The 26,183-nt window shown below is 39.1% G+C and overlaps 1 protein-coding gene across 4 annotated transcripts in view; it reads right to left on the bottom strand.

Annotated features, from left to right (window-relative positions):
- CTNNBL1 (catenin beta like 1) overlaps positions 1-26,183 on the bottom strand; it is a 163,252-nt gene that overhangs the window by 119,463 nt on the left and 17,606 nt on the right. For all 4 annotated transcript variants that reach the window (XM_082430216.1, XM_082430219.1, XM_082430218.1 and 1 more), the window contains 3 exons: positions 14,261-14,449; positions 10,062-10,168; positions 945-1,086 (listed from right to left, as the gene is read on the bottom strand). In XM_082430216.1, coding sequence (XP_082286342.1) covers positions 945-1,086; positions 10,062-10,168; positions 14,261-14,449 — 438 coding nt within the window. The remainder of the gene's footprint in view (positions 1-944; positions 1,087-10,061; positions 10,169-14,260; positions 14,450-26,183) is intronic.

Raw genomic sequence — 26,183 nt, forward strand, 5'->3', positions numbered from 1 at the left:
AGTCATGATTCAGCTTCAGTTAAAAGTAACATTTACTAAATACCTACTATGTATCAGAAACTGCTTAGCACTTATATGAACTCCTTTGATCCTCTCAATAACACTGAAAGGCAAAAGTTTATATATATATATATATGAATGTTTATATTTTTTTCCAGTAAATGCCATCCATGAATATACACAGTATCATTCCCACAGAAGAGTCTATAGCATTTAAGTCTTGAAAACAAGGTGACAACTGAATTCACAATTTTTAGATCCTTCGGTAATTTAATGTTCTATGCCCTTAAGGCTGTTAGACCTTAAGGTATCCAGGTCTGGTTACGTCCCAGTGACATAACTCATCTACTTTTGCAGATGAGAATACTAAGGGCTGGAGGGGCACCAAATTTCATACAGCGAATCAAACTTAGACCGTCTGTTTAGGTCTAATGCTGTCAACAAATACTAAATGTTACTGCACACCTAGCCTCTTTTAAGGAATTGGGAATATAGCAGCAGACAAAGTAGATAAAAATCCCTGTCTTCCTGGACATTCCAATGTGAGACTAGAGGAGGGTTCAACTCCACTGGGCCATCTGTTAGCAAAATGATGTCTAGATCAACAGATAAAAATCCTGTCTGGTTTTGCCTATATAATGGGCCCCCAAATCAAGATCCTGAAAAATTAATGCTGGTAATGTATGAACAGGATACATCACGATGAATTCTAACACTAGTAAGAGCAAGTAGGACAATTAAGGGTTGCCCAAGATTTATTAATAGATAAAAACCAGACTTTCGAATGAGTAAAGAGCAGCATGTGATTCAAGATGGGAGAAAATTAAAATGGAAATAGAAAACCAAACGTGACAGCAGACATCAGCAGAGACAGACAGGAGAAGAGAGTAAACAGCATTCCCCCACCACGTCTGCCTTCCTACTGAGGACAGATCTGAAAGGATATCTGTATTATCATGTCCAAGCAACCCGAGGAGAGACTGAACAGCATTCAGCTCTACCAGAAGGTGGTACAGGTCTGGCATGGTGGCCACCACGTGCATCTCCTGAATGATGTCATTTAGGTCCAGCTCGGATTCCATAAACCTAGGAAGGGAAAACAAGACAGCATTATTGAAAGGGAAGGGGGGTACAATCAGTACTGAGGAGCAAACAGCAACATAATCCAGACAGAGAGACAATCTGTCAAAGTGTCTACAACAGACCAACCAAGAAGTATGCTCATCCAAAAATCATACTGTCACACAATTTCCTTGGGAAATCGATTTCCTCATTACAAAAATCAATCTCAGATTCAGATCTCACTACAGGGTTCCCCTTACTCTTGCAGTCACAAGTTGCCTTTTAGAGGCTTCGAAAGCATTTTGCAGCACTGGATGATCTAGCTGCCCACCAGTCCTGTGGATTAGCTACCATTACCCCTTGGAATGGCAATTCACTCTGCTGCCCTGAACATAGTTATCCTACTGATCCAAAAAGGGCTTCTCTTACCTACCACTTCAGATCAAGAGCCAATTATTCCCCTTACCCAAAGGAAAGTACAGAGATTCTGCTGCCATCCAGAAATACCTTCCCCTCCCCCACACCCCTTCCAATGAGCTGATTAAGAGACAGATCCCAAAGTAAAGTCTGGCATCCTGTAATCACCACCATACCTTAAGTAGCATGATACTTCACTCACATTTCCACACCTGAACCTTTCCGCAAACCTATGCCTGGGCACAAAGAACAGAAGTGCTTTGCATTCACCTCTGCATGCCCTCCCCCAGTGTTTGACACAGAAGAAATGCCCACTAAGCCTTTGATGAACAAGACAGGAAGGTTTGTTCTGAGAAGGAAATGAGCTAATCCAGGTAAAGCAACTGAAAAAATAACTGGCTGAGAGGAATCAGTGGTTAAACACACTCTGGAGCCAGACTGCCTGGCTCTGAACCTCACTTCGCCACTTAGCCTCTCTTTGCCTCAGTTTCTTCATCTGTATAATAAATGGGATAATAAAGTTACCTATCTCGTAGGCTACTGTAAAAAGTAAATGAACAAATACACATAAAGCACTTTAAAAATGTCTGACATGCAAAAAGCACTATACATTTGCTCTCATTTCTATTACTACTACCAACACATATAATATGTCCATCTTCCCTTCCAGAATGTAAGCTTCTTAAAGACAGGAATTATATTTTTTGTCTCTATGTATCCACAGATGCCTGCTTAACTGAATTGAGGCCACAAAGAAAAGGAACATAAGCAGGGGCTCCTGAAGTCATAAAGGACTCATCAACTTCCAGATGCTGAGGAGCTGGGCAAATACCACCTCTTCAGAACTCTGGAGATTCTGTAAGAACAAAATCTGGAGACTGTAATTTTTTTAAAACATGTCCATAATTTAGACAATATCTTACCACTGTTTTTCTCCATTACTATTTTTAATCATAACATTTATGCATTTTTTTTCTGATTATAAAACACCATTTTTTGTAGAAAACTGGGAAAAGGAAAGATAAGCCCTCAAAAAGTAAACCGAAATCATCTATAATCTTATTAACCAGAAATAACCATTGATAATACTCTGGTATGTTTAAGTCATTTTTTCTCAACTCATAGCCTTCCCCCTGCCCAAAAGTAGCCTACACAGTACACAGTTCAATATATAATTTTTGCTGTTGTTGTTAACATAGTCCGAACAATTCCTCTTATCATTAAACATTCTTCTACAGCAGGAAAAGCCAGTATCCAACAGGGCTGTCAGTCCTTCTGCTCCCTTGGCAAAATCCCTCACTGAGCACAGCATCTCCCCTGCTGAGCCCAGACATGGCTTCAGAATCCTTCTCAACATAGTGTTCCAAGAAAAGACTACCAATCAATCACGGAGAGGGAACAGATTAGGCCTATCTGAAAGTCCTATTCTAAATAATATATTTTAAAAAGCTACATGGTGTTCCCTTGTATAGATGTTCCATAATTTATTTTACCAATCCCCCTTTGTCAGACATTCAGATGGTTTCCAATTTTTTCCCTTATAACAAATGACACTAAGATGCATGTATTCATAACTATCGTGTTAGGATAATTCCCAAGAAGGAAAGTACCAAGTCAAAGAGTATGCATAACTTAACAGGTTTTGATATATTCTGCCAGGAAGGCACCAATAGTGTATGAACTCCTTGTTTCCCCTCACCCTCTTCAAAAAAAAGTATTATCTATTTAAAATCTCCTAATTGAGACGGGAAATGTAACTTTTTTAAATTTTGCATTTCTGATACCATCATGGTAAAAATTTTGTTAATGTTTACTAGTTATTTGTATTTCCTTTTTGCCCATTTTTATATCAGGGTGGTCATCTTATTATTGATTTATAAGCACTCTATATATTAATGAAATTAATCTGACATATATTGCAAAAAAAAAAAACCCAGAGAAAAATATTTGTCCTTTCATTTGTACATTGTGCTTTTTGACATAAAGGTTTTTAATTACCTTTGCCTTATGAACTCTATTTTACCTGTATTCTGAGCAAAGTTTTTTCTATGCTAAGATCAGATATACGGTGTACTTTTATGTTTATACATTTTTAAATGTTTAGGAGTAATAAAACTAAAATCTATTTCAGTGTATAATATAGGGCAAAGATCTAACATTATATTCTGCAAATGTCTGGCCAATTGCCCCAATACTATAACCTATCTCTTTTCCACAAATTTGAAGAAATGCCACCTCTATCATACACTAAATTTTAATGTGTACTCTAATCTGTTTATGGGCTTTTCACTCCATTTCATTGATTTGTCTGCAAATTCCTGAGCCAGGACCATACTTTCATAGTGTTACAATATATTTTATATCTGTTATTGCAAAACACTCCTATGTTAGCTTTCTTTTTGAATGCTTCCTTGTCTATTCTCACCTGCTTATTATTCCAAGTAAACTTCAAAATTACTTTTGTCAGACCCCCCCCATACCACTTTTTTTTTTTTTTAAGTCTCCTTCCACAGTGCTTACAAATAGATTACCTTTTAAATCACTAGTTCCCCATCACCTAAAGTGTGGAAACCAAATCAGAATCATGACATGGAAGGGCTGGTGCAGACTTCAGATATTCCACGGGGCAGTAGATCTATATAATCTTTGAATCTAATGGGCTCAGCAAACCTCTAAGGCTTATTTGCCTTACATGGGTAGTTTAAAACAAAACAAAAAATCTGATTCCTTGAGAGTAACTTGACAGAAGATTTTTGCAGCTCACTGGGAAGAACTAGCAAGGGAGACTGGGCACTAACTAGTAATAAACAAAATCATCTTGCACACAAAGAAGAGATTTGGGGAGTTGAGTGATAATTAGTGAATGAATGTCAGCCTGGAGAGAAGCTTCTGGTGGTATCCTGCAGGGCTCCATCCTTAGGTCTGTTTAGATCAACTATATTATTTTATTGTTATGTTTTGATCAACAACTTGGGTGAAGATATATAAAAAGCAAACTTAACAAATGTCATATAACACAAAGCGTATAGTGAACATAGCAGCTGACAGAATCCATTCAAAAAGTTTCTGACAGGCAATGATGATGGGCCAAATCTAACAGGAGAAAAATTACCTAGGGTCTACGTGGAGAACGCATTGAGCCAAAAAGTCAAGTACAAATACATGGGGCAGGAAAGACACAGTGTAGTAAGAGATGTGTGTAGAAAGGACCTGATGGTTTTAGTCAACTGTAACCACAATACAAATCAGACCACGAAACAGTTCTGCCAGGACAGAGACTACTTCTCAGTCATCTCTGGACACCTAGCACTGGGCACACTCCCTGGTCCACTGCAGAAACTCAGCAGATGCCTTCCAAATGAAGGAGCAGAGGAAAGTAGCTGCCACAAATGCTGCTGTGGTTTTAGGCTGCTTAAAAGAAGACAAGATAGTTATGCTGATTAGATGACTATAAAAGTCTGTGACATCTGTTATGGGAACCATACTTTAGGAGGGATATGGAAACTAATTTGGGGAAGCAACTGAGGTTATAAGGAGTCTAGATATCCTCTCACAGGAGGATTTGTTGAAATTCTTTTTCATCCAGAGTTGAAATCTTAAGAGTCAGAGCTGTCAAATGATGAAATAGGTTTCACTGGAAAGTTAGATCTTTGTCACTGGGGGTAATTAATAAAAGGTGATATAAAAAAATCAATGATGAGAAGGGAGAAATGGCCTGTACCTTTCAGTCCCTTCCAACTTTGAAATCCTTCTTCCAAATATGCAATCTTAACCAAATATCTTTAAGTTTAGAAAGTCATAAAATTATCAAAACAAAATGAGCAGAAAGTCAACTGTGAGCAGGGAAACAGCATAAAAATACCACTGGGGTCCCATGTGACATGAGTAACAAGATATAGTGAGAAATGCCTGGAGGTAGGAATGATATTGACCTGGGTCACACCCCAGCAACATTATTTACTGGCTGTGTAAACATTAGCAGTGTGTCAGTAAGTATTTATGGGCACATACTAGGTGCCAGTCACTGTGCTAGGTACTGAGGATATAACAGATAGCAAAGTAACCCCAGTTGCTGTCCTCACCGAGCTCCTAGCCTAGCACAAATACAAATAATCTATTACATACAATTCATTGTAAGGATATCCAGCGTTGCCCAAGAAAATTGCCATTGGAACACAGAGCACTTGGCTCCAACCTTGTCAAGGGAGACAGAATATTAACTAACCTATCTCTAAAACTCAACTTCCTTAATCTTCCTATCTGAATTATAGTAAGGATTAAAAGAGATAATAAAATGCCTAACAAGTGTTGGCACGTAGTAGGTAGTCAATGAATCTAGATACCCTCAAGTTTGCTACACTATAACAAAGAAAATTCTCTTTTTGCTGACAAAAGTACAAGCCTACTCATTTAAAAGCACACACTACAGTATTTGCAGACGGCTGCCTAGGGATTAGGTATACCTTCAGCAACAGATGACTCACAGCTGGGGGGAGAGGATCAAGCTAGAGGTCAATGGGAAAGCAATAGAGCAACATATTAAAACAGTAACCCAGGCTGAGATGGGGTCACTGATTCCATCTGGTAGGACGGAGAATATTCTGCTAGCTTGCCCATGTACATTTCCTTCAGACCAGCAGGATGTTCTCCCTCAACCACAAAAGTGAATTTTAGCAAGTGATCAGCAATGTTCAAAAACACTATAAGAACAACAGAAACCAATGAGTCCTCCTGCAATCACAAAACCAGCTGTAAGTGCACAGAGAACACGATGCTTCCTTCACCTTGCTAAATCAGCAGTTCTCAAAGTGTGGTCCTGGGACTGCAGGTGGTGGCTGGAGATCCTTTCAGGGGTTTATAAGATCAAAACTATTTTTACAACAACTCCAAAACATTATTTGCCTTTTTCACTCTCATTCTCTCAGGAGTGTACGGTGGAGTTTCTCAGACAACTATACAATAATGTGACGATACCATTGCCCTAATGGCTAATAAAATGTGTACTTGAATATTCTAGAATTTTCTTAAGATAAGTACTCTGGGGTACTCAATAATTTAAGGGTGCAAAGGGATCCCAAGACGAAAAAATTTGAGGACCACTAAACTAAATAATTCTGCCCCTGCAAAAATGAAGAGAAAAACTACTAAAGGACTTACTAGGGAAACAGCACACTCTACTAGATGTGATGTTTGGGAGAAAGAGCACACCGTGCAAAGTAGACGCTGCATAAGAGAATTGTCAATTGAATCTGAAATGCAACCAAATGAAGAGAGGCATTTTTTGGTATGCAATCAAAATGACAATTGCATATATGGGAAAATAAATTTGAATGTTTCTGATCTCAACCGGAAAGTTTCATTCAAATATGCTCTAGCAATTTTCATCTTAATTGCACCTTGCGGGTCTAGAGAATTATAAAAGACACTACACCAGTATGAATTCAAGAACTCAAGGTTAAAACACAATGTAGTTTCCTAACTGCTTTTGGACATAAAAAAAAAAAAAATGTTCTTTATGCATAATTTCAGTTTTCAAATGTTTAGATTTTAAAACTAAAATAGCATATAAATTTTGTGTGAATGGAAAACACTGTTGATATTTTTAAATAAAATAACATTTTCTTAAAACCAGTTCATGAATTGTAACAATATAGCATCTGTGGTACCTAAGATGTAGATGGTGAACATAAGCTGCAGAAACTCGTTGCTCTAAAATGACAAGTACAGGGCTTCCCTGGTGGCGCAGTGGTTGAGAATCTGCCTGCCAATGCAGGGGACACGGGTTCGAGCCCTGGTCTGGGAAGATCCCACATGCCGCAGAGCAACTGGGCCTGTGAGCCACAATTACTGAGCCTGCGCGTCTGGAGCCTGTGCTCCGCAACAAGAGAGGCCGTGATAGTGAGAGGCCCGTGCACCGCGATGAAGAGTGGCCCCCGCTTGCCACAACTAGAGAAAGCCCTCGCACAGAAACGAAGACCCAACACAGCCATAAATAAAAATAAATAAATTAATTTAAAAAAAACAAACAAACAAATGACAAGTATACCTACCAAGTGGGCAAAGGTAATACTGCCATTCCAAGAAGTAAATTGGATTTCTTAAATTTCCAGTGTCATCAACCTATGGCATAGCTGCCTCATAACGTATCCTTGGGTTCCAAGCAATAGGGATGTAGTAAATATGACATCAACTATATAAGATCTCTCTTGTTTACTGAGTGCCTACAGTATGGCAGGTACCGTGCTAGGTACTACAGAGACAAACAATACACACCAACTAAAAGGAACACAGAGTCTAATGCAGGAAGACCGCTGAGTAAAGAAATAACAATAAAACAAATGGCAAAGATGTTAAGAGAGATCAAATTCATTGTGGGCAAGAACGTAGGGAAAGAGACCTGCTGGTGACAGAACTAAAGGATATGGTGGGGAATTTGGCAGTAGCTATCAAAGTTTAAAATGCACATGCCCTTCAATCTGGGAATTCAACATTTAGATGTGTATCCTATAGAAATACATGTACACTAAGACACATGTACACAGAGGTTCACTACAGCATTGTTCATAAAAGCCAATATTTAAAATAACCAAATGTCCATCTATAGAAACATACTAAATAAATCATGGTAAATTAATAAATAAATCATGGTATCTCCAAACCATGAAATGCTATGCACCAGGCACAAAATATAAGGTAAATATGCATGCACCAACACTGAAAGATCTTCCGTTATGTGACCAAAAAAATCAAGGTGCAGAATATGTACAGTATGGTTTAGGTAGGAGAAAAATATTTGCATATTTATATATATGTAAATAAGTGTACAGAAAACAATCAAAAAGGATACGCACAGAAGTGTTCACAGGTGCTATCTCTAAGTAGAGGAATGGAAAGGGGATCAGTGCAGTGAAGGACAGCTTTCATTTTTCATTCTACTATGCACTATTGGTATTTTTTACGATGACAATCTATTCGTGTATTACTTATATAATCAAACACACACACACACACACACACACACACACAGCAGTATGACAAGTGCAATTACTGTTGTACGGTAGAGGTCAGCACAAAAACTGATAGGGCTCTGGTGCGGGGAAAGCTGAGCTCTGATCTAGCTACTCCTACTGTCAAAGGGGGCTGTGGCCCTAGGTCCAGTAACCAGGTTCTCCCCTCTCCACCTCCTTATCCACAGTACAGAGAGAACGTAGTGGACCACATTAGCCTTACCAAGTTGCCATGAGAACAGGATGCCCTCTGATACCTCTGTGCCTTTGCTCCTGCTAGTCACATTGCCTGGCATGCCTCTCCATGTTTTCTGCCTAACTAAAATCAAAATCATTCTTCAAGGCCCAGCTCAAATACCACCTCTTCTGTGAAGCCTTCACTAGCCCCCGACTTGGTATTCACTGCTTCTTCCTCTTTGCTCCCACAGTACTTTGCTTGTATTTCTTTTAAAGTATACTTCCTTCTACCATGCATTTATAGTCAGTCTCCCTAGTAACCTTTAAACTTGAGTGCAAAGACTATACTATTCAACTCCTAATTGCCTAGGGGCCTTAGGCATATGAAGATTCATTAAAAGTGTATGTCCTAGGAAGGAGGAAGGGAGGGAAAGAGAGATTTAGGACATTAAAATCTGTATAAATATGAAAATCCATTTACTTAGGATTCAAAACTGCTGCAAAGTTATCAGATTCCTCATTATAGCACTTCACAGTGCACTGAGGAGCTGGTGTAGTAACAACCATATTAACTATCATTTCATGAGCACTTACTATGTGCCAGATACTGAGCTAAACACATGCCATTATTCTCATTTATTCTTCACAACCACCCTGTGAGGAAGGTACTATTTCTTTATACAGATGAGACACCTGAGGCTAAGAAAGGAGAAATGACTTACTCAAGGTCATTTGGGAGTCACACCCATATCTGTCTAACCCCAAAGCCTTAGACATTTCTCAACAGTACAGTAAAGCTATCACTAATGGCAGCCATGGTCAGTCTTCCTGGGGCCTTGAGAAGAGTAATGCAAAAAAGAGTTAACATAACAGGCCTGATCCTTAGAAGGGCCTGGTCCTAGGCTGGCAGCTGGGAACCTGGCTTTTGAAACAATTCCTAAGTGATAAGGTTGATTTGCCCATCTGGGGCACTGAACATCTGCTTTCCTTCTGTGAGTCTGGAATTTTGGTAGCTGTTGTTGGCAGAGAATGTTATGATCTGTCTTCAATAAATACCCTGGTCTCAGAGTCTCAAACGGGCTTTCCTAACAGAAACACTGCACATGTGATGATGTATTTCACTGCTGGAAAAAGGAGCATGTTGACCCCTCCCAGTGGAAGGGAGAAAACACAGGAAGCTGCACATGAATTTCTCCAAACTGCCTGATGTGTCTTTTCCCCTTGCTGATCCTATTGTGTATCCTTGAGTACCACTGACTCCGAGTCCTGTGAGTACTTCCAGTGATTTCCCAAACATGTGGGTCATCCTGGGAAGACAAAACACACAAAGAGCAAAACAAAATAGCAAACAAAACATCTCAGAGGAGAAAGGGCAAAAACAGCAAAACAGAGCCTTACTTCTCTGGATTGTCTGGAAACTTGATCCGCAACTCTTGGTTTTTGTATGATCTTTTTTCAAATGTAAGGATCATTTTCTTCACTGAGCTTTCATCCAATGGTTCTTCCTGGGGTAAAGAGACAAATGCAACAATTTCAGTCCAAAGGGATTTCTTATTCACTAATCACTACTTCTTTCCCGTGGCTCTTACATGTCATTCTGCCCCTCATCTTTCTGGATTAACTGTACAGTACATACTTTATCTCCCTCATTAGAATGAGAGTTAAGGGTGTACATCACATGCTACTTTGTATCATCACTCTGTGTGTCTCACATCCAGCACAGGAAGTTCAACTTAAGGCATTAAAGACTCACTCATTCAACAAATATTTCTTGAGCATACTGTATGGCATGGAGTAAGCAACGATATTAAATGAATATTGTTTAATATTTATTTCGTCCTTCTCTTCTGTTGTACAGGTAAGATAACATTTAGAGGTTTAAAGAACTTGCTCAAGGTCAAACCCTGAGTCAGTGACAGTGCCTGCCCCTCTATCTTTTCCCTACACCGGGGGTCAGCAAACTATGGTCCATACGTCAAATTCAACTTATAGCCTATTTTTGTACACCCATAAGAATGGTTGTTAATTAGCAATAGTCACTGCTTTGTGTTTCTTATATTATACATTACTGTATCTTGTCCTTACTAGCTACTGAGAAGGGTATCAGACAGGTACCTGGAATCCCGATACAGCAACAAGAATTTAGTAACCTCGCTCAGAGGAAGCATAAAAAAACTAGCAGACCATACAGAATATTCTTACTTCATACAGTGGAATAATACCTACAAAGGTAAATAAAGTGAATTTTTGAAAACAGAATCATTCGCCCCCCCCCCAAAAAAATCTACACTAAAGTTTCAGAAATGTTTTTTCCTCAGTTTATTTCCCAGTTTAAAGTAATGTGCTGCAGTACACTCTGCCTCTCTAACACTCTCCGAACTCCTAGCTTCGTAACTTTGTAGTCATTGACCAAAACTCACACCTAAAAGCAATAAAGAAACTGCTATTAAGAGAACCAGAAATAGATCCTTCTGGAAAGCACTGAATCATCTCATAATTTTTTAAGTACCCCAAAATGTTAGCTATTATGTTATTAAATTTAGATTTTGGCATATTGAGGTTTTTTTTTTAATTTACTTATTTTATTTTTGGCTGTGTTGGGTCTTCATTGCTGCGTGCGGGTTTTCTCTAGCTGCGGTGAGCGGGGGCCACTCTTTGTTGCGGAGCACAGGCTGTAGGTGCACAGGCCCCAGTAGTTGTGGCTCGTGGGTTCTAAAGCGCAGGCTCAGCAGTTGTGGAGCACAGGCCCAGTTGCTCCGCGGCATGTGGGATCTTCTCGGACCAGGGCTCGAACCCGTGTCCCCTGCATTGGCAGGTGGATTCTTAACCACTGCACCACCAGGGAAGCCCCAACATATTGAGTTTTAAGTGGGAGATACCTATACATTCATTTTGGGCATGACACCTTTCTTAGATTTTATCAATGACTCCTGGATCCTGAGGTACTCTGTTGGAACCCCACCCGCTCCCCAGTGTCTACAGCTTTAAGGAGAGGTACCCTGACTTGGTAAAAAAAACTGAAGTCAGTGCCCTGGCTCAGTCAGGACTCAGAGCTTAGCTTCACTACTTACTACCCACGTGGCAACGTTACTTTGCTGAATATAATCTTCAAACCCTCACCAAGTCTAATTGATTCTACCTCATAAGTGAATTCATCCACTTGGCATTTAGAATAAAGTCCCAAATCCTTCACATGACCTATATAAGGAAGGCCTGGCAGGATTTGGCCCAGTAATCTCTCCAACCCCAAACCTCTATTACTGGCCCATGTCTGCTTATTCACTGTTGACTCTCCAGTGCCCATGATAGGGCCTGGCACACAGGAGACATCCAATGAAGATCTGTTCAAGGAAGGAAGGAAGGCAGGCAGAAAGGGGAAAACTATTACCTGTATCTTTCAAGGTCATAGAGATGACCTAAAGACATGAGGTACATAAAACTGTTTTATAAACTATATGACACTCTATTAATATAAGCTGTTATTGTAACTATTAGCATGATTGTTAATGTACCCAACTTATCACTGGGATTTAACTAAAATAATTTAAGTTGCTAGGAAAGGGTTAAATCACTTTCAAGCAATCTCAGTACCTACGGCTTTTCTTTCCCTTAGCTAACATCCTGCCAACCCTGTAGGAAAAAAACTTTATTAGTGTTAATAACACAGCTCTCATAGGATTCCCAAAGTCTTAGCCTCTCCAGGGTTTGGCCTTCCCTCCTTTAATTTCTCTCCAACACTGGGGGAAAACCGAATTATCAGTCTTAGTCATCGGCCACAGCAGTATCTCCAATAGCTCAACGTCAGAAACCAGAGGGAGATTTCAGAAAGATGAATGCTGGTGATGTAGCACAAAAAGGACAATAATATTTTACAAGTTCACGTGACTTTACAGGGGTAAACATCACTTGTTTTTCATCAAATGGGACTTTGGTGGCAGTGAGAAAATAACTCCTGGACTTGTAGCCTTCCATACGTCATTTTTACAAAGCGACCTCTTTTTCCCTGTCCCTTAACAGAAGGGCTGGTCCCACATCCCATTTCTGTCTCCCAGGCTAGAAACCATTTACCCATGACAGCTACTATCCTAATCCTCCAGTACCAGCCTTGCCCGACACGGGAATTATACCTGCCAATTAACTGCTGCTGCAGGGCTAACAGATTGATCAGAAGCTGGTAAGGAGGGAGGGAGAAAGGGAGGATGTGCTACACACACTGTTTGTCTAAGGCTGACAGGGCTGCTGCCCTCAGAGAGGAAATCCAGGACTGTCTCCCACCACAGATTTCCAAAGTGTCACCATCTCTTAGGGGCAGACCCCCGAATTACCACTGGTAGAAATCCTAATAAGGAGAGAGTTACTGTCATAACACAATAAAGACCTTTTTGGAATATGAATCAATTTTTTTTCTTCTCAGATTCACACTCCAGCTTCATTTTTTAAATCCAAACTTAGCATCAAGTCTTTGAGGGAACCAAAAAACAGCTGGCTCTTAAGAATCTATTTCTATAATTCATACTGAACAAAATGCCAGAGTGAAATAACATACAAGTTAACACTTAAGGATTTAAAGAGACACAAAAGGTAAGGTCACATTATTTTTAATCACTGATATTTTACCTCTATTCTTTTCAGCTTCATTTATTCATTCAATAAATATTTGTTAAGGGCCTACACCAAGTTCTAGGCATTGCTCTGAATGCTAGAGATACAGCTGTGAACAAAACAGAGCCAGTCCCTGTTTTCAACAGAGGTTGGGGAGAGGATAACAAATGAGTAAAATAACAAACAGGAATTTCAGATCATGATAAGCGCTGTGAAGACAGTATACAGAATAAAGTGATAAGAGAATAAGAGAACGACTTGCAGGGCTACCTCAGAGACAGGAACGACTTCCCTGAGGAGGAAACATCTGAACTGAGACCTGAATGAGAAGAAACCAGTCATGAGAAAGCATCAGGGGAAGAAGAGCATGCCAGCAGAGGACACAGAAGGAAAAAGGTTCAGAGGCAGGAGTCAGTGCAAAGGCCCTAAGGCACCTTGAGGAACAGCAAATAGAAAGGGCCTTGGGTATCTCTTTCCCTAAACCATATTTTTTCAATCACATCTAAATACCTAATCCCCTGGCTGTGCCTTTAATTTCTTCAACTTTGTTGCTTTGCGAAGGCCATTTCAACTGCCTGAAAAGCCCTTCTTCCATTTATTTGACACAATTCTACTCCTCTTTCAAAGACTATTGACTGTACTTAAAAATGAGTGCCCTCTATGTGTCCTCAGTACTGGCTAGGAAGCCTCTCTGACCCTCCTCAGTCCATACTAATTGCCCCACAGTTCAGTGCTTGGGCCTCGATTATAATATATAATCCAGAATAATTTAAAAACTCTATCTGTAATGTTCTTTACAGCTTGTAAAATGCTTTCCCAACTCCATTATTCCACTTAACCTTCATGTCAACACTGTGAAATAAGTATTCTTAACCCCATTTTACAGATTAAGCTGGGAAGTTCAGGGAAATTAAGCATTTAGCACTGAATTACACTCTACAGATGCTGTGTCAGGGCCGAGCATCTGAGCTCCAAGCCCAACTCTGCCACCTTACCTCTTCCTCTTCCTCCTCACCCTCTCTGTCAATAATTTGAAGCAGCCGTTTTTTGTCATCATCTGCTTCTTCGACCACAGTCATTTCCTCCTCCCGAAAGCGGCCACGCTCTCGAGTACCAGCTTGTCTCCGACGCATCTTCAGCTCTTCCTCTTCATCATCCCGGGGACGTTTTGTGCCCCTGTTGGGCTAAGAAAGAGAAAAAAGAAACACAGGATTTTAGAGCTGGAAAATATGTAGAAGGGCATACATACCAAGCATTCTAAAAGTTTTCGAGAATTCCCTGACTGAAAAACACCACAGCATACAATTTCTCCCACAGAATGAAGTAAAGCTCTAAGTGGTTATTTTTCAGACCCGCAACGATTCTATAAATACATGATTACAGTCACCTACAAGGTAGCTGGCTTTTGTTACAGGTATTTTTCAATATGCAAAGTTTAGCACTTCACAAAAGTTCCTGTATATACAGAAATCACGGGGAACAAGGCTACTTTGAGAAGGGAACACTGGGTTAAGCTCAATTTACTAGTTAGGATTCAGTCCCCAACACCAATCCCTTAGTACCTGGTTTTAATTGAGATTTTAAAAAGATTATAGTCACTCACAAGTAATTCAGGCAGAGACTATTACATACTTAACTTCCAAGGGTCTACAACGTTCTAAATTCCTACTTTACAGCAGAGTAGAGTAAGGCCCAGAGGTCAAGTATTACCCAAGGTCACAAAACCAGGAGCAGCGCTGAAAATAGAATGGTACTTCCTGACTCCTAGTCCAGGGCTTTTCCCACCACACTGGTAGGGTCTCATTCTGCCTCTGACAGTGCAGTCCATGGAGGAGTTTTTACAATTGCTTGCCATTCAGCTGGAATAAAACAGGGCACTACTGAAATGGGCCTCAGAGCTGAGGAAAAAGAGCACCGCACTAGATATCAAACAGCCCAATATCTCCATTCAGCTCTAGTTACTACTCTGCAACTCTGGGCACATCATTTAACCTCTCTAAGCCTTACTTTCCTCATCTGCAAGTGGAGATTATCACCCTTTTCTCCCTGTGAACTTCAGAAAAGATGTTTTTGTGTGTATTTTTAAAATTTTTTTCTGCTTTATTGAGATATAACTGACATATAACATTGTGCAAGTTTAAGGTGTACAACATGATGATCTGATTCACATATATATTGTGAAATGATACCACAATAAGGTTAGTTAATACCTCTATCACCTCACATAATTACCTTTCCCCACCACCACCGATGGTGAGAACATTTAAGATCTCAGCAACTTTCAAGTATACGATACAGTATTATTAACTACAGTCACTCTGCTATACATTAGATCCCCAGAACTTATTTACCTTATAACTGGAAGTTTGAACCAAACGGTGGCAAACTGTAGTGAAAGAACACTAAACAAATACATAAAATTATTACTATGAGTTACTTAATCCAAATGATTCTGTCTTCCCCAACACAAAACATTTGTGTTAGGTGGCTCTTCAACGAGCTTTTCTTTATCGGTTACAATAACTGCACACACCAACAGTGTGCTAGGTGCAATGTGGTATGTTACTACCAAAGTGAAGAAAATGCTACATTCACTGCCAGCCTGCTAAGTTGCTTTTGGTGATAACAGACAAATTTCTATTATACATGATACACATCTCACCCTGTGACTTATAACCCACACTGTTACTGAACTCTGCTACCCCAGTGGTACAAAGGCATTCCCCTCTATATTCATGTACCCTGCTGGTTCCACATACCAGGTACTTCAGTAAGTCTAAGCATATGACATTGCTTAGAAAACTCACATTAGACAATTTGGTTTGTGGGGTACCACCTGCTATTTTTCACTCTGTCCCTGAGTCTCCCTGGGATGGATTATAATTTCATATGATCACACTCTATTTCCATAAATATAAAAATTACAAAAATCTGTTGTCATCCTTACTAGTCTACACGTTAAAAAAAGAAGAAGAAAAAGAAAAAGAAAAAGAAAAAGGAAATCAACATGCCAGTAACCAAAGAGTACAAAAAAAGGAGGTGGTGGTTTTCATGTGAGAAGGAGAAGGAGGTAGCTTGCTCCTAAAGGAGGGCAGGCTTCAAACTAGGTAGCTCCACAGCAGGTAAGGAACTTCAGCCCCCTGGGAGCACCAATTCTTTCAGGCTCGTAAAACAAGCCCTGCTGCGGTTCTGATTAGCGTGAGCCTATTGCAGCAGCCAAATCAAAGCATGAGCTCCATAGTCCTCCACGGAGAGGAGATTTCTGGATTGTTTATCTCAGCGCAGAGAGAAAAGGCAGTGGACCACAATTAAAAGGAGAAAGCTAAATACTGCCACAGTTAAGAAATGCAAAAAAAAACAAAGAACACTGGCAATGTCTCTTTTGAACACATCTTCCAATCCACTTCTGTAAAACAAACATTTCAGAGGTCAGGGAGGAGTTTCATTTTTACCACTAATAATTTCCACTGAAATAGCACTTTCCTTCTGCAGAACTTAAAACACTCCTTTTAATCTTTATCCCATCTCTGGGGATGAGAAGTAGTTAACAGTTCTATCTTATAAGCAGGGAGACAGGATGCCTGAGATCCTTTAATAAACTCTTGCAAAGACAACCTGGTGCCTTCTAAAAGTTGAAACTGATCTCTGGGAAGTTTGCCAACTTCCATGATTCCAGGACCCTAGCTGAGACAGGTCTGAGGGACTTTCAGGCAAGAACATATACCTATAAACATAAGTCATACAGGACGTTAGCCAAGTTAAAATAATATTTGTTAAACCATTCATTCAACAAATAATTTATTAAAGAATTCCAAGGCTTGAAGGATCCTCAAGTAATCAGGCTGGCCTAGTACCAGTCCCAGGCTTCCATTAGGGTAATGTCTAAATGGGGACACAGGGATAGACAGGGCTAGAACGGATTCTTGAGACAAGAATAGCTTTGCTAATCTTTATGAATAGTCTAAGCACATTCCTAAGAGGGCAACCTTTAGGTTTACCCACTGTACCTCCAATTTCCTTCCCCCTCATACAGGGTATTCGGCTTCAGCTCCCCTCATGGAGGACAACTCTGCAGCAGAGCACAGCAGAACCCATCCCACTGGGAGGCTTTGACACGGTGCCTTGACAAACGTAACAGCTCCCACCTCCCTCTCCAACAGATGGATAAGCCTCCCAAAGGCCCTGATATATTTTATTTCAGCATTTTTCTCTCCCAAGGCAAAATTTTAAAAACTTCTGTTCTTTACTTGTCTTCTCAACTCTCAATTCTTTTTCAGATACTAACCCTCCAAATAGAGAAGTTCCTACTCATTTCTGAAATTTGACCATTCTGGGTAATAAAGGTTAAAATTCATTTCTGTAACAAATATATAATAAGTGCCAACTATATATAAGGCACTGTGCTGGGGACTGGAGACACATGGCATAAAGACAAACATTGCTTTGCTATCAAGGGGCTTAACAATCTAGGACATAGCAGTCCAATCAAAATATAATGCAAGCCACAGATATAATTTAAAATTGTTTTAGCAGCCAAATAAAAAAAGAAACAAATGAAATTAATTTCAATAATATATTTTATTTAATCCAATATATCTAAAATATTACCATTTCAACATGAAATCAATATAAAAAATTACTAATGAGGTATTTTACTTTTTTGTTTTAAATACTAAGTCTTTGGAATTCGGTAGATGTATTTTACACTCATGGTGTATCTTAACACAGAACCAGCCATATTTCATGTGCCCAACAGCCATGTGCAGCTAGTGGCTACCATACTAGACATCCCAGGTTTAGGGAATTTTCATCTGAGGGGTTCCTGTTCCCTGATAATGTCAAAATGAAATTGGATTTCTGGCAACACTGAATGAAATTGGGACTCATATAAAGCTGAAGTCCTATTTGTAAAAGACCCCATTAAAATCTGTGAAGCTAACAACACCCTGCCCCAGAAATAAACTTCTAGATTATATTTACCAGTATTCACCACTGAGAGAGTGGTCAGTTATACAAAACAAAGCAAGAACATGTAAGTGGGGAAGAACCTAGGAACTGCCAAACTGCTTTCACTACAGAAGAGACAAAGGACTCTGGATCCAGAAAGGGAGCACTCACAGCCTGTCAGAGAGGTCATCAGCTCAGGCCTGAGCTCTCCTTGTGTTTTACACAAAAAATCCCAAGAGGATTAAGCCAGTCTTACCAGTCACCTTTGGAGATTAATTTGTTTTGGTATCTGAAAGGTGTTCGGAATCCCTCAAGATGAAGGAATGACAAAAGAAATTGTTCTTAATAAAGTCATTTCTCTGCTTCTGCTGCCCACAGCAGAAAAATGATTAACTCTTAACTTCTGATGTACTAGAACATCAGCCTTTAAGGATTTTTACAATCTTCTACATTCCCTGCCTTATTCCCAATAGGTGGTGAGCGGAATAAATGCTCACTAAGCATTTGCCACCATCCAACCACACAGCTGGTACCCTTTCTAGGATACACAAAGGATTCCCACTTGCTCAAAGCTTATAGGAAGCTCCAAGAATATATATATAATATGTCTTTACTTTCCAAAACTCTTGATGCCTTGTGTGTGTTTGTGTGTGTATGATGAATGATATATATACCCATCCCCCTAGAAATAGAAATCAAGACATCTCCATGAAAGCTTTGAAAGAATTAAAAAATTAAATAAGCAATCTGCCTAGACTAGTCCCTGCATACCCAGACAATATCCAACCTAAGCTTTAGGTTTCATTTCTCTCCCCCTCTCTCTCTCTTTTTAATTAAAAAGCAGTGAGAAGCTGTAGCTATAATGAGGGGCTGTGGGAAAATGCAGTTATATTGGGCTCAAAGTAATGTACCATAGGAAGAGGCTACATCACCAGAACGAATCCTAAATTAAAACTCCACTATGAAACCAACCCCATTTCCTCTGAGCGTGCAATCTATATTATCGCATTTATGGTCTGTCTCGACCTCAATTAGACTTGGGGGTGGGGGAGAAGAAAGGGGACTTCTATAATAAGCAATAATGGTATCATTATGATAAATTATGAAAACACACAGTGCAATTATTAATGTGAAGAGCACATTTGTACCAGGCTATAACAATGTAGATGTACACTGCGGGGGAACATCTAAATATAGCTCAATAGTCCAAGTTACCTGGCTAAGAAATGGAGTAATTTTCATAAAATGTACTTTCATGTTAATGGAAGAAAAATTTGTTCACTTTTATTAAGGAAATGGAAAAAATTCAAAGGAAATCTTCTATTAACTTTATAATAAACCAGGAATTCTTCACTTAGCATCAAGAAGGTCACATATCTTCAGAAAAGGGCCTTCCAAGTGGGGCCATAAAGTGCTGTTTCCTAAATATCAAACAATGGGAAAGACTCAAATGTGAACTGAAAGAGATAATCTAGTTTATCCCTCTTTTTACAGAAATAGGGAAACCTGAGCTCGGTGGGTTTAAGCACCTTGTCTGTGGTAGGCAATAATATAAGGCTTCTAATTCCCAATATAGTTCGTCTCCTCCTTCGCTATACTAACTAGTCATTCCTAACCTGTGTGCAATGGTGATATCCTGTCTGGAGAATGAATTTTGGAGTCAGATTTTCCTAAATTCAAATCCTGGTCCCTCTACTTAGCAGCCCTGGAAAGTAACTTACCCATTCCAGGCTTGAGTTTTCTCAATCTATAAACTAGGAACAACCTGCACTTTCACACAGACTTTTATATATATATATATATATATATACATATATACACACACACATATACATACATAAAGGCCAATGTTTCTAAAGTGCTAATCACAGTTTAGCCCACAGAAGACAATACATGTATCTCTCCTGGACACACCTGACTCAGAATCAAAGAACCTCAAGGTTGGAGAGGGTGTTGACCATTAATAGGTGTTAAAACAAGGATCCCATTTTTAACATCAAAATATTTGACAGACCCCACCCCAGCTGCACTTTTTTAGTATCCAATGATTGAGAAAATACACAATGACAACAAACAAATACATTTCTATGTATTTGGTAATACTGTTCATTGAATTTGTGTTTTTAACTCCCACATTTAAGAGAGAGAGAAGAGAAGAGCAGACAAAGAGAAACAGAAAAAGAGAGACTGATTAATTTTGAGAGAGATTTTGAGAGATTGAGATTCATTCTACAGAAAATGCTTGTGTATATCTGGATTCAAAACCTCTTGCAATAATTCTGAGTCACTAGAGACAATCCAGACTTTAGGAATCCTTGATCTAACTCAATTATCTTTCTGAGGTTTGAAAACCCTTTAAAACATTTCTGCTAGGCATAGGCTGGGGTTTCCTAATACTTACGGTGACCAGAAACTTAACCTCCTCCTCAACTGCACCCCCTCCATCTCTGGATCACTCAGAGAGTTCATTCAATTAAGGGGCAACCTTTCAACTTAATAATTTTCTTCCCTAGTCCATAATCTTTCTCCTTAAAGCAATATAAAATAGGTTTAGTCTCACTCTCACATTAAAAAAAAAAACCACTTTATATTATTTTAAGAGAGTAATCCTATTTCATTCTTCCTCTCTCATTGCTTTTTCTTTTTCAGAATAAACACTTTCAATATGAGATGGGAAGAATGTATGCAACACAGTTAAGGGAGGTGTACACATAATTAAATTCCTTCCTACCTTTATTTGGGGATTTCACAATTTCAAAGCTTTCTGATACCTCTTCAGGTGATTAGACATATGGAATGTCACAAACCCAAGCTTGTGGACGGATTGCTCTAACCAATTCGAAGTGCTCAGAAATCATCTGCTGTTAACCTCACCTGATTACATTTTGTCAGAATAAAAAGGAGTTTTCAAACATTCATTTTTACCAGATGGTAGTGAGTGGCCTGACCCAGAAGTTACAGATGAGCTGCAGTAATGAGTTTTCCCTTGCCTTTGCTGGCTGCACATTCACTGGTGACATTTTACAACTAGGGCTTCTGGCTCAATCAATATTTGCAGACATGAAACCTGCCAAAGTTAACATCAGGGCTCCCTTGCAAATTTGCTTAAGGCATCAGAACTGAAAAAGCTCACAATCTCTAATGCTGCAACTATCATCAGCCAAAGTTCATAATTAGGGATCAAAGTCATCAGAGACAGAAAATTCTACCCACTCAAAGGGTTGTTGTGATGGTTAAAACATCTTACAAAGGGGCTTTGTGTAAGCTATAAAGTGCTATGTCAATGTAAGGGAATATCATTACCATGTTTTTAAGAAATATCTGAGTGACTAGAACAAAAAATCTCACAATTTGTATGGAAACACAAAAGACCCCGAATAGCCAAAGCAATCTTGAGAAAGAAAAATGGAGCTGGAGGAATCAGGCTCCCTGACTTCAGACCATACTACAAAGCTACAGTAATCAAGACAGTATGGTACTGGCACAAAAACAGAAATATAGATCAATGGAACAGGACAGTAAGCCCAGAGATAAACCCACGCACATATGGTCACCTTATCTTTGATAAAGGAGGCAAGAATATACAGTGGAGAAAAGACAGCCTCTTCAATAAGTGGTGCTGGGAAAACTGGACAGCTACATGTAAAAGAATGAAATTAGAACACTCCCTAACACCATACACAAAAATAAACTCAAAATGGATTAAAGACCTAAATGTAAGGCCAGACACTATTAAACTCTTAGAGTAAAACATAGGCAGAACACTCCATGACATAAATCACAGCAAGATCCTTTTTGACCCACCTCCTAGAGGAATGGAAATAAAAACAAAAATAAACAAATGGGACCTAATGAAACTTAAAAGCTTTTGCACAGCAAAGGAAACCATAAACAAGACAAAAAGACAACCCTCAGAATGGGAGAAAATATTTGCAAATGAAGCAACTGACAAAGGATTAATCTCCAAAATTTACAAGCAGCTCATGCAGCTCAATATCAAAAAAACAAACAACCCAATCCAAAAATGGGCAGAAGACCTAAATAGACATTTCTCCAAAGAAGATATACAGATGGCCAACAAACACATGAAAGAATGCTCAACATCATTAATCATTAGAGAAATGCAAATCAAAACTACAATGAGATATCATCTCACACCGGTCAGAATGGTTATCATCAAAAAGTCTACAAACAATAAATGCTGCAGAGGGTGTGGAGAAAAGGGAACCCTCTTGCACTGTTGGTGGGAATGTAAATTGATACAGCCACTATGGAGAACAGTATGGAGGTCCCTTAAAAAACTAAAAATAGAACTACCATACGACCCAGCAATCCCACTACTGGGCATATACCCTGAGAAAATCATAATTCAAAAAGAGTCATGGGGTTCCCTGGTGGCGCAGTGGTTGAGAATCTGCCTGCCAATGCAGGGGACACGGGTTCGAGCCCTGGTCTGGGAGGATCCCACATGCTACGGAGCAACTAGGCCCATGAGCCACAACTACTGAGCCTGCGCGTCTGGAGCCTGTGCTCTGCAACAAGAGGCCGTGACAGTGAGAGGCGCACGCACCGCGATGAAGAGTGGCCCCCGCTCGCCGCAAGTAGGGAAGGCCCTCGCACAGAAACAAAGACCCAACACAGCCATAAATAAATAAATAGATAGATAGATAGATAGACAGTCATGTACCACAGTGTTCATTGCAGTTCTATTGACAATAGCCAGGACATGGAAGCAACCTAAGCGTCCATCGACAGATGAATGGATAAAGATGTGGCACATATATACAATGGAATATTACTCAGCCATAAAAAAAACGAAATTGAGTTATTTGTAGTGAGGTGGATGGACCCAGAGTCTGTCATACAGAGTGAAGTAAGTCAGAAAGAGAAAAACAAATACCATACGCTAACACATATATATGGAATCTAAAAAAAAAGAAAAAAATGGTCATGAAGAACCTAGGGGCAAGACGGGAATAAAGACGCAGACCTACTAGAGAATGGACTTGAGGATATGGGGAGGGGGAAGGGTAAGCTGGGACAAAGTGAGAGAGTGGCATGGACATATATACACTACCAAGTGTAAAATAGATAGCTAGTGGGAAGCAGCCGCATAGCACAGGGAGATCAGCTCGGTGCTTTGTGACCACCTAGAGGGGTGGGATAGGGAGGGAGGGAGGGAGACGCAAGAAGGAAGAGATATGGGGATATATGTATATGTATAATTGATTCACTTTGTTATAAAGCAGAAACTAACACACCATTGTAAAGCAATTATACTCCAATAAAGATGTTAAAAAAAATAGATGCTCAATAAATATGTATAAAAAAAAAAAGAAATATCTGAGTGGCAATTCCAGATATTCATATATAATTATATATTATGCCTTTGCAAGAATCATGGCAATATGCCACCTTTTTTTTCTGGAAGAAAAACCAGGTACCAAAAACTCCTCAAAATCTCCAAGCAAAGTCATTGCAAATATTAAACAGAACCCTCATGTACTTATTAATTCCCAATTTAAAAAATTACAGGTACTAAGAGTACAGTAATTACTGGAGAATGTGGGTTTTACCAATGTCCACGGTGGTGGGGGGTGGGTGAGGGGGAATCAATGTATCAAAAATTAACATTACCAAAGGTCTCACTTATGATCTGTAATCTGATTGGCTGACAAGTAACATGAATATGATTTATAATTTAAATCACTAGTCATGAAGACTCTACTTAAGCAATTTTTCCTACCAAAAAAATTCTTACTCTTTGTTAAAGCCTGAATATATATCCATCTCGTTTCCAAAGGGTGTGTAGATTTCCTTTTTGGAAGTACAAACTATTCTTTAGCATTCATGATTTACTTTGACATTTTCTCTGATTAATTCTACAGCTGCATCAGTAAGCTGAATGTTGATTCTGTTTCTTTATCAAGCCTAACAGAGGCAGATACTTGTAAAATCATTGTAAGGTAAACCACCTCCATTTTAACAGACATTGTGAATGTTTTGTCAGCTACATCAGAACGATGATCATTCACTCATTCACTCAGGAAGTGTTTACTGAGCTAACAGAACCTGAACATCACTCTACTAGGTGTTGGAGGGAATATTACATCAAACCAAGAACAACAACAACAGAACTGCACTGACCTAAAAAAAGCAACATAGTATACAATGCAAAGAGCAGTGGACCAATAATCATAAAAATCTGGGTACTAGTGAATCACTTAAAAGTCACATGACCTTAGATAATTCATTTGACTTACCAGCACTGCATTTAAAAAATGCTCTGCCCTTGTTCTGCTACCTCACAGGATTGTCTTTAGTAAGATAAGGGAGAATAAGATTAAATAAAATAAAGATACAGCACTTTAAAGAAAAAAGAGCCTAAGATTCAATTTCTTTTAATGACAGCTAACTGCAAAGTCCTATATATACAAAAGACTTTTAGAATTACTTAAAATCAGCTTTTGACAAGGAATATAATCACAATTATGATTTCAAAAGAAAAAATACTGAGTAGCCCATAAGCACGTAAAAAGGGACCCAATCTCATTAAAAATCAGGGAAATGCATATAAAAACCATGAAATATCATCCGGTTGGCAAAAATAAAAAAATTAAAATCTGGCAATATCATGTGTCGGTGAGGATATAGAGAAACAAATTAAAACTTGCTGATAGAAGAGTAAATGAGTACAGAGCTAATTGGTGATACCTAGTAACACGGAAGAAGCATATATTCTATGGCTATCCCAGCAATTCTACTCCTAGGTATACACATTAGAGAAATTCTCAGACGTATGCACAAGGACATATTTAAAGAATGTTCACTGGAGCATATTTGTAATAAGAAAAAAGAAAATTTCAATGATCACCGGATGCATACATAAGCAGTAATCATTAAAAAAAAATGACTGGGAATAATAATCACCAAATTCAGGATAGTGATCGCTTCTAAGAAGGGTAATAAAGAAACTGGATTAAGGACGGCTACACAATGAAATGGGACTAGGGAAGGGTACACAGGACATTTCAACTGTATTTATAATATTTTATTTCTTAAAAAAAGATCTGAAATAAATTTGGCAAAATGGTATGGTTATGCATATACTTGAGGGGGAAAAAGGAGACCACTAGAAGCTAGCAGGGAATCATGCTGAACAAGTCACGCCCAACTGGTTGTAGTCCCTTGATACTGTTACTGCTGATTAAGGTTAAGGGTTTACAATACCTACAGAGCACCTTTATCTCAACAAGATCTTTCACAACGTCACTCAAGTGGGCAGACGGAGAAATGTGGGTGAATGGTAGTATAGAGAGGTAGATTCATAATAGGTTAAACCAAAAGAGTATGAGCAGTATAAAGTCCCTTGTTTAAATTCAAAATAGCAAATATATAAAGTCCCTGCCAGAGGAAATATGACTTAAAAATAATTCATTCAGGAAACAGCTGATGGTTTTAGTTAATGTCATTTTCAACAGGATGGCCAACTTTAATTTTTTAAAAATCTAATGCATATTAAGGGTGCACTATTAGAAGCATAACATCTAATTTGACTACAGTCCCGTAGCACTGAGTTAGCTACCACACTTGAAAAGAGGCATTACAATCTCAATATTGCATGAGCAGGATAGTACAGGGTCTGGAAACCTTGCCATAGAAAAAAACCAACAAGGGAATGAGAGAAGAATTAGGGAGGGACCCAAGAGTCACCTTCAGTTACTCAAATGATGCCTTGGAATGGAGTAAGCACGTATAGCGCTACCATGAAGAGCAGACCACCTTCCTTTCCCCTTTTGTTCCAGCTAGAAAAATCCTACTCAGCCTTAAACTCCAGCTCAAAGGCCACCTTCTCTAGGAGTCATTCAAATGCTCCAGTAAGACCTCTGAGCTTCCTCAGCAGTGTATCATATCAGCACACAACACATTATCAGCACACAACACGTGCATTAATAAATCTCCATCTCCTCT

The sequence above is a fragment of the Balaenoptera physalus genome, assembly GCF_965194825.1.
Source record: "Balaenoptera physalus genome assembly, chromosome: 16".
NCBI classification, from domain to species: Eukaryota; Metazoa; Chordata; class Mammalia; order Artiodactyla; family Balaenopteridae; genus Balaenoptera; species Balaenoptera physalus.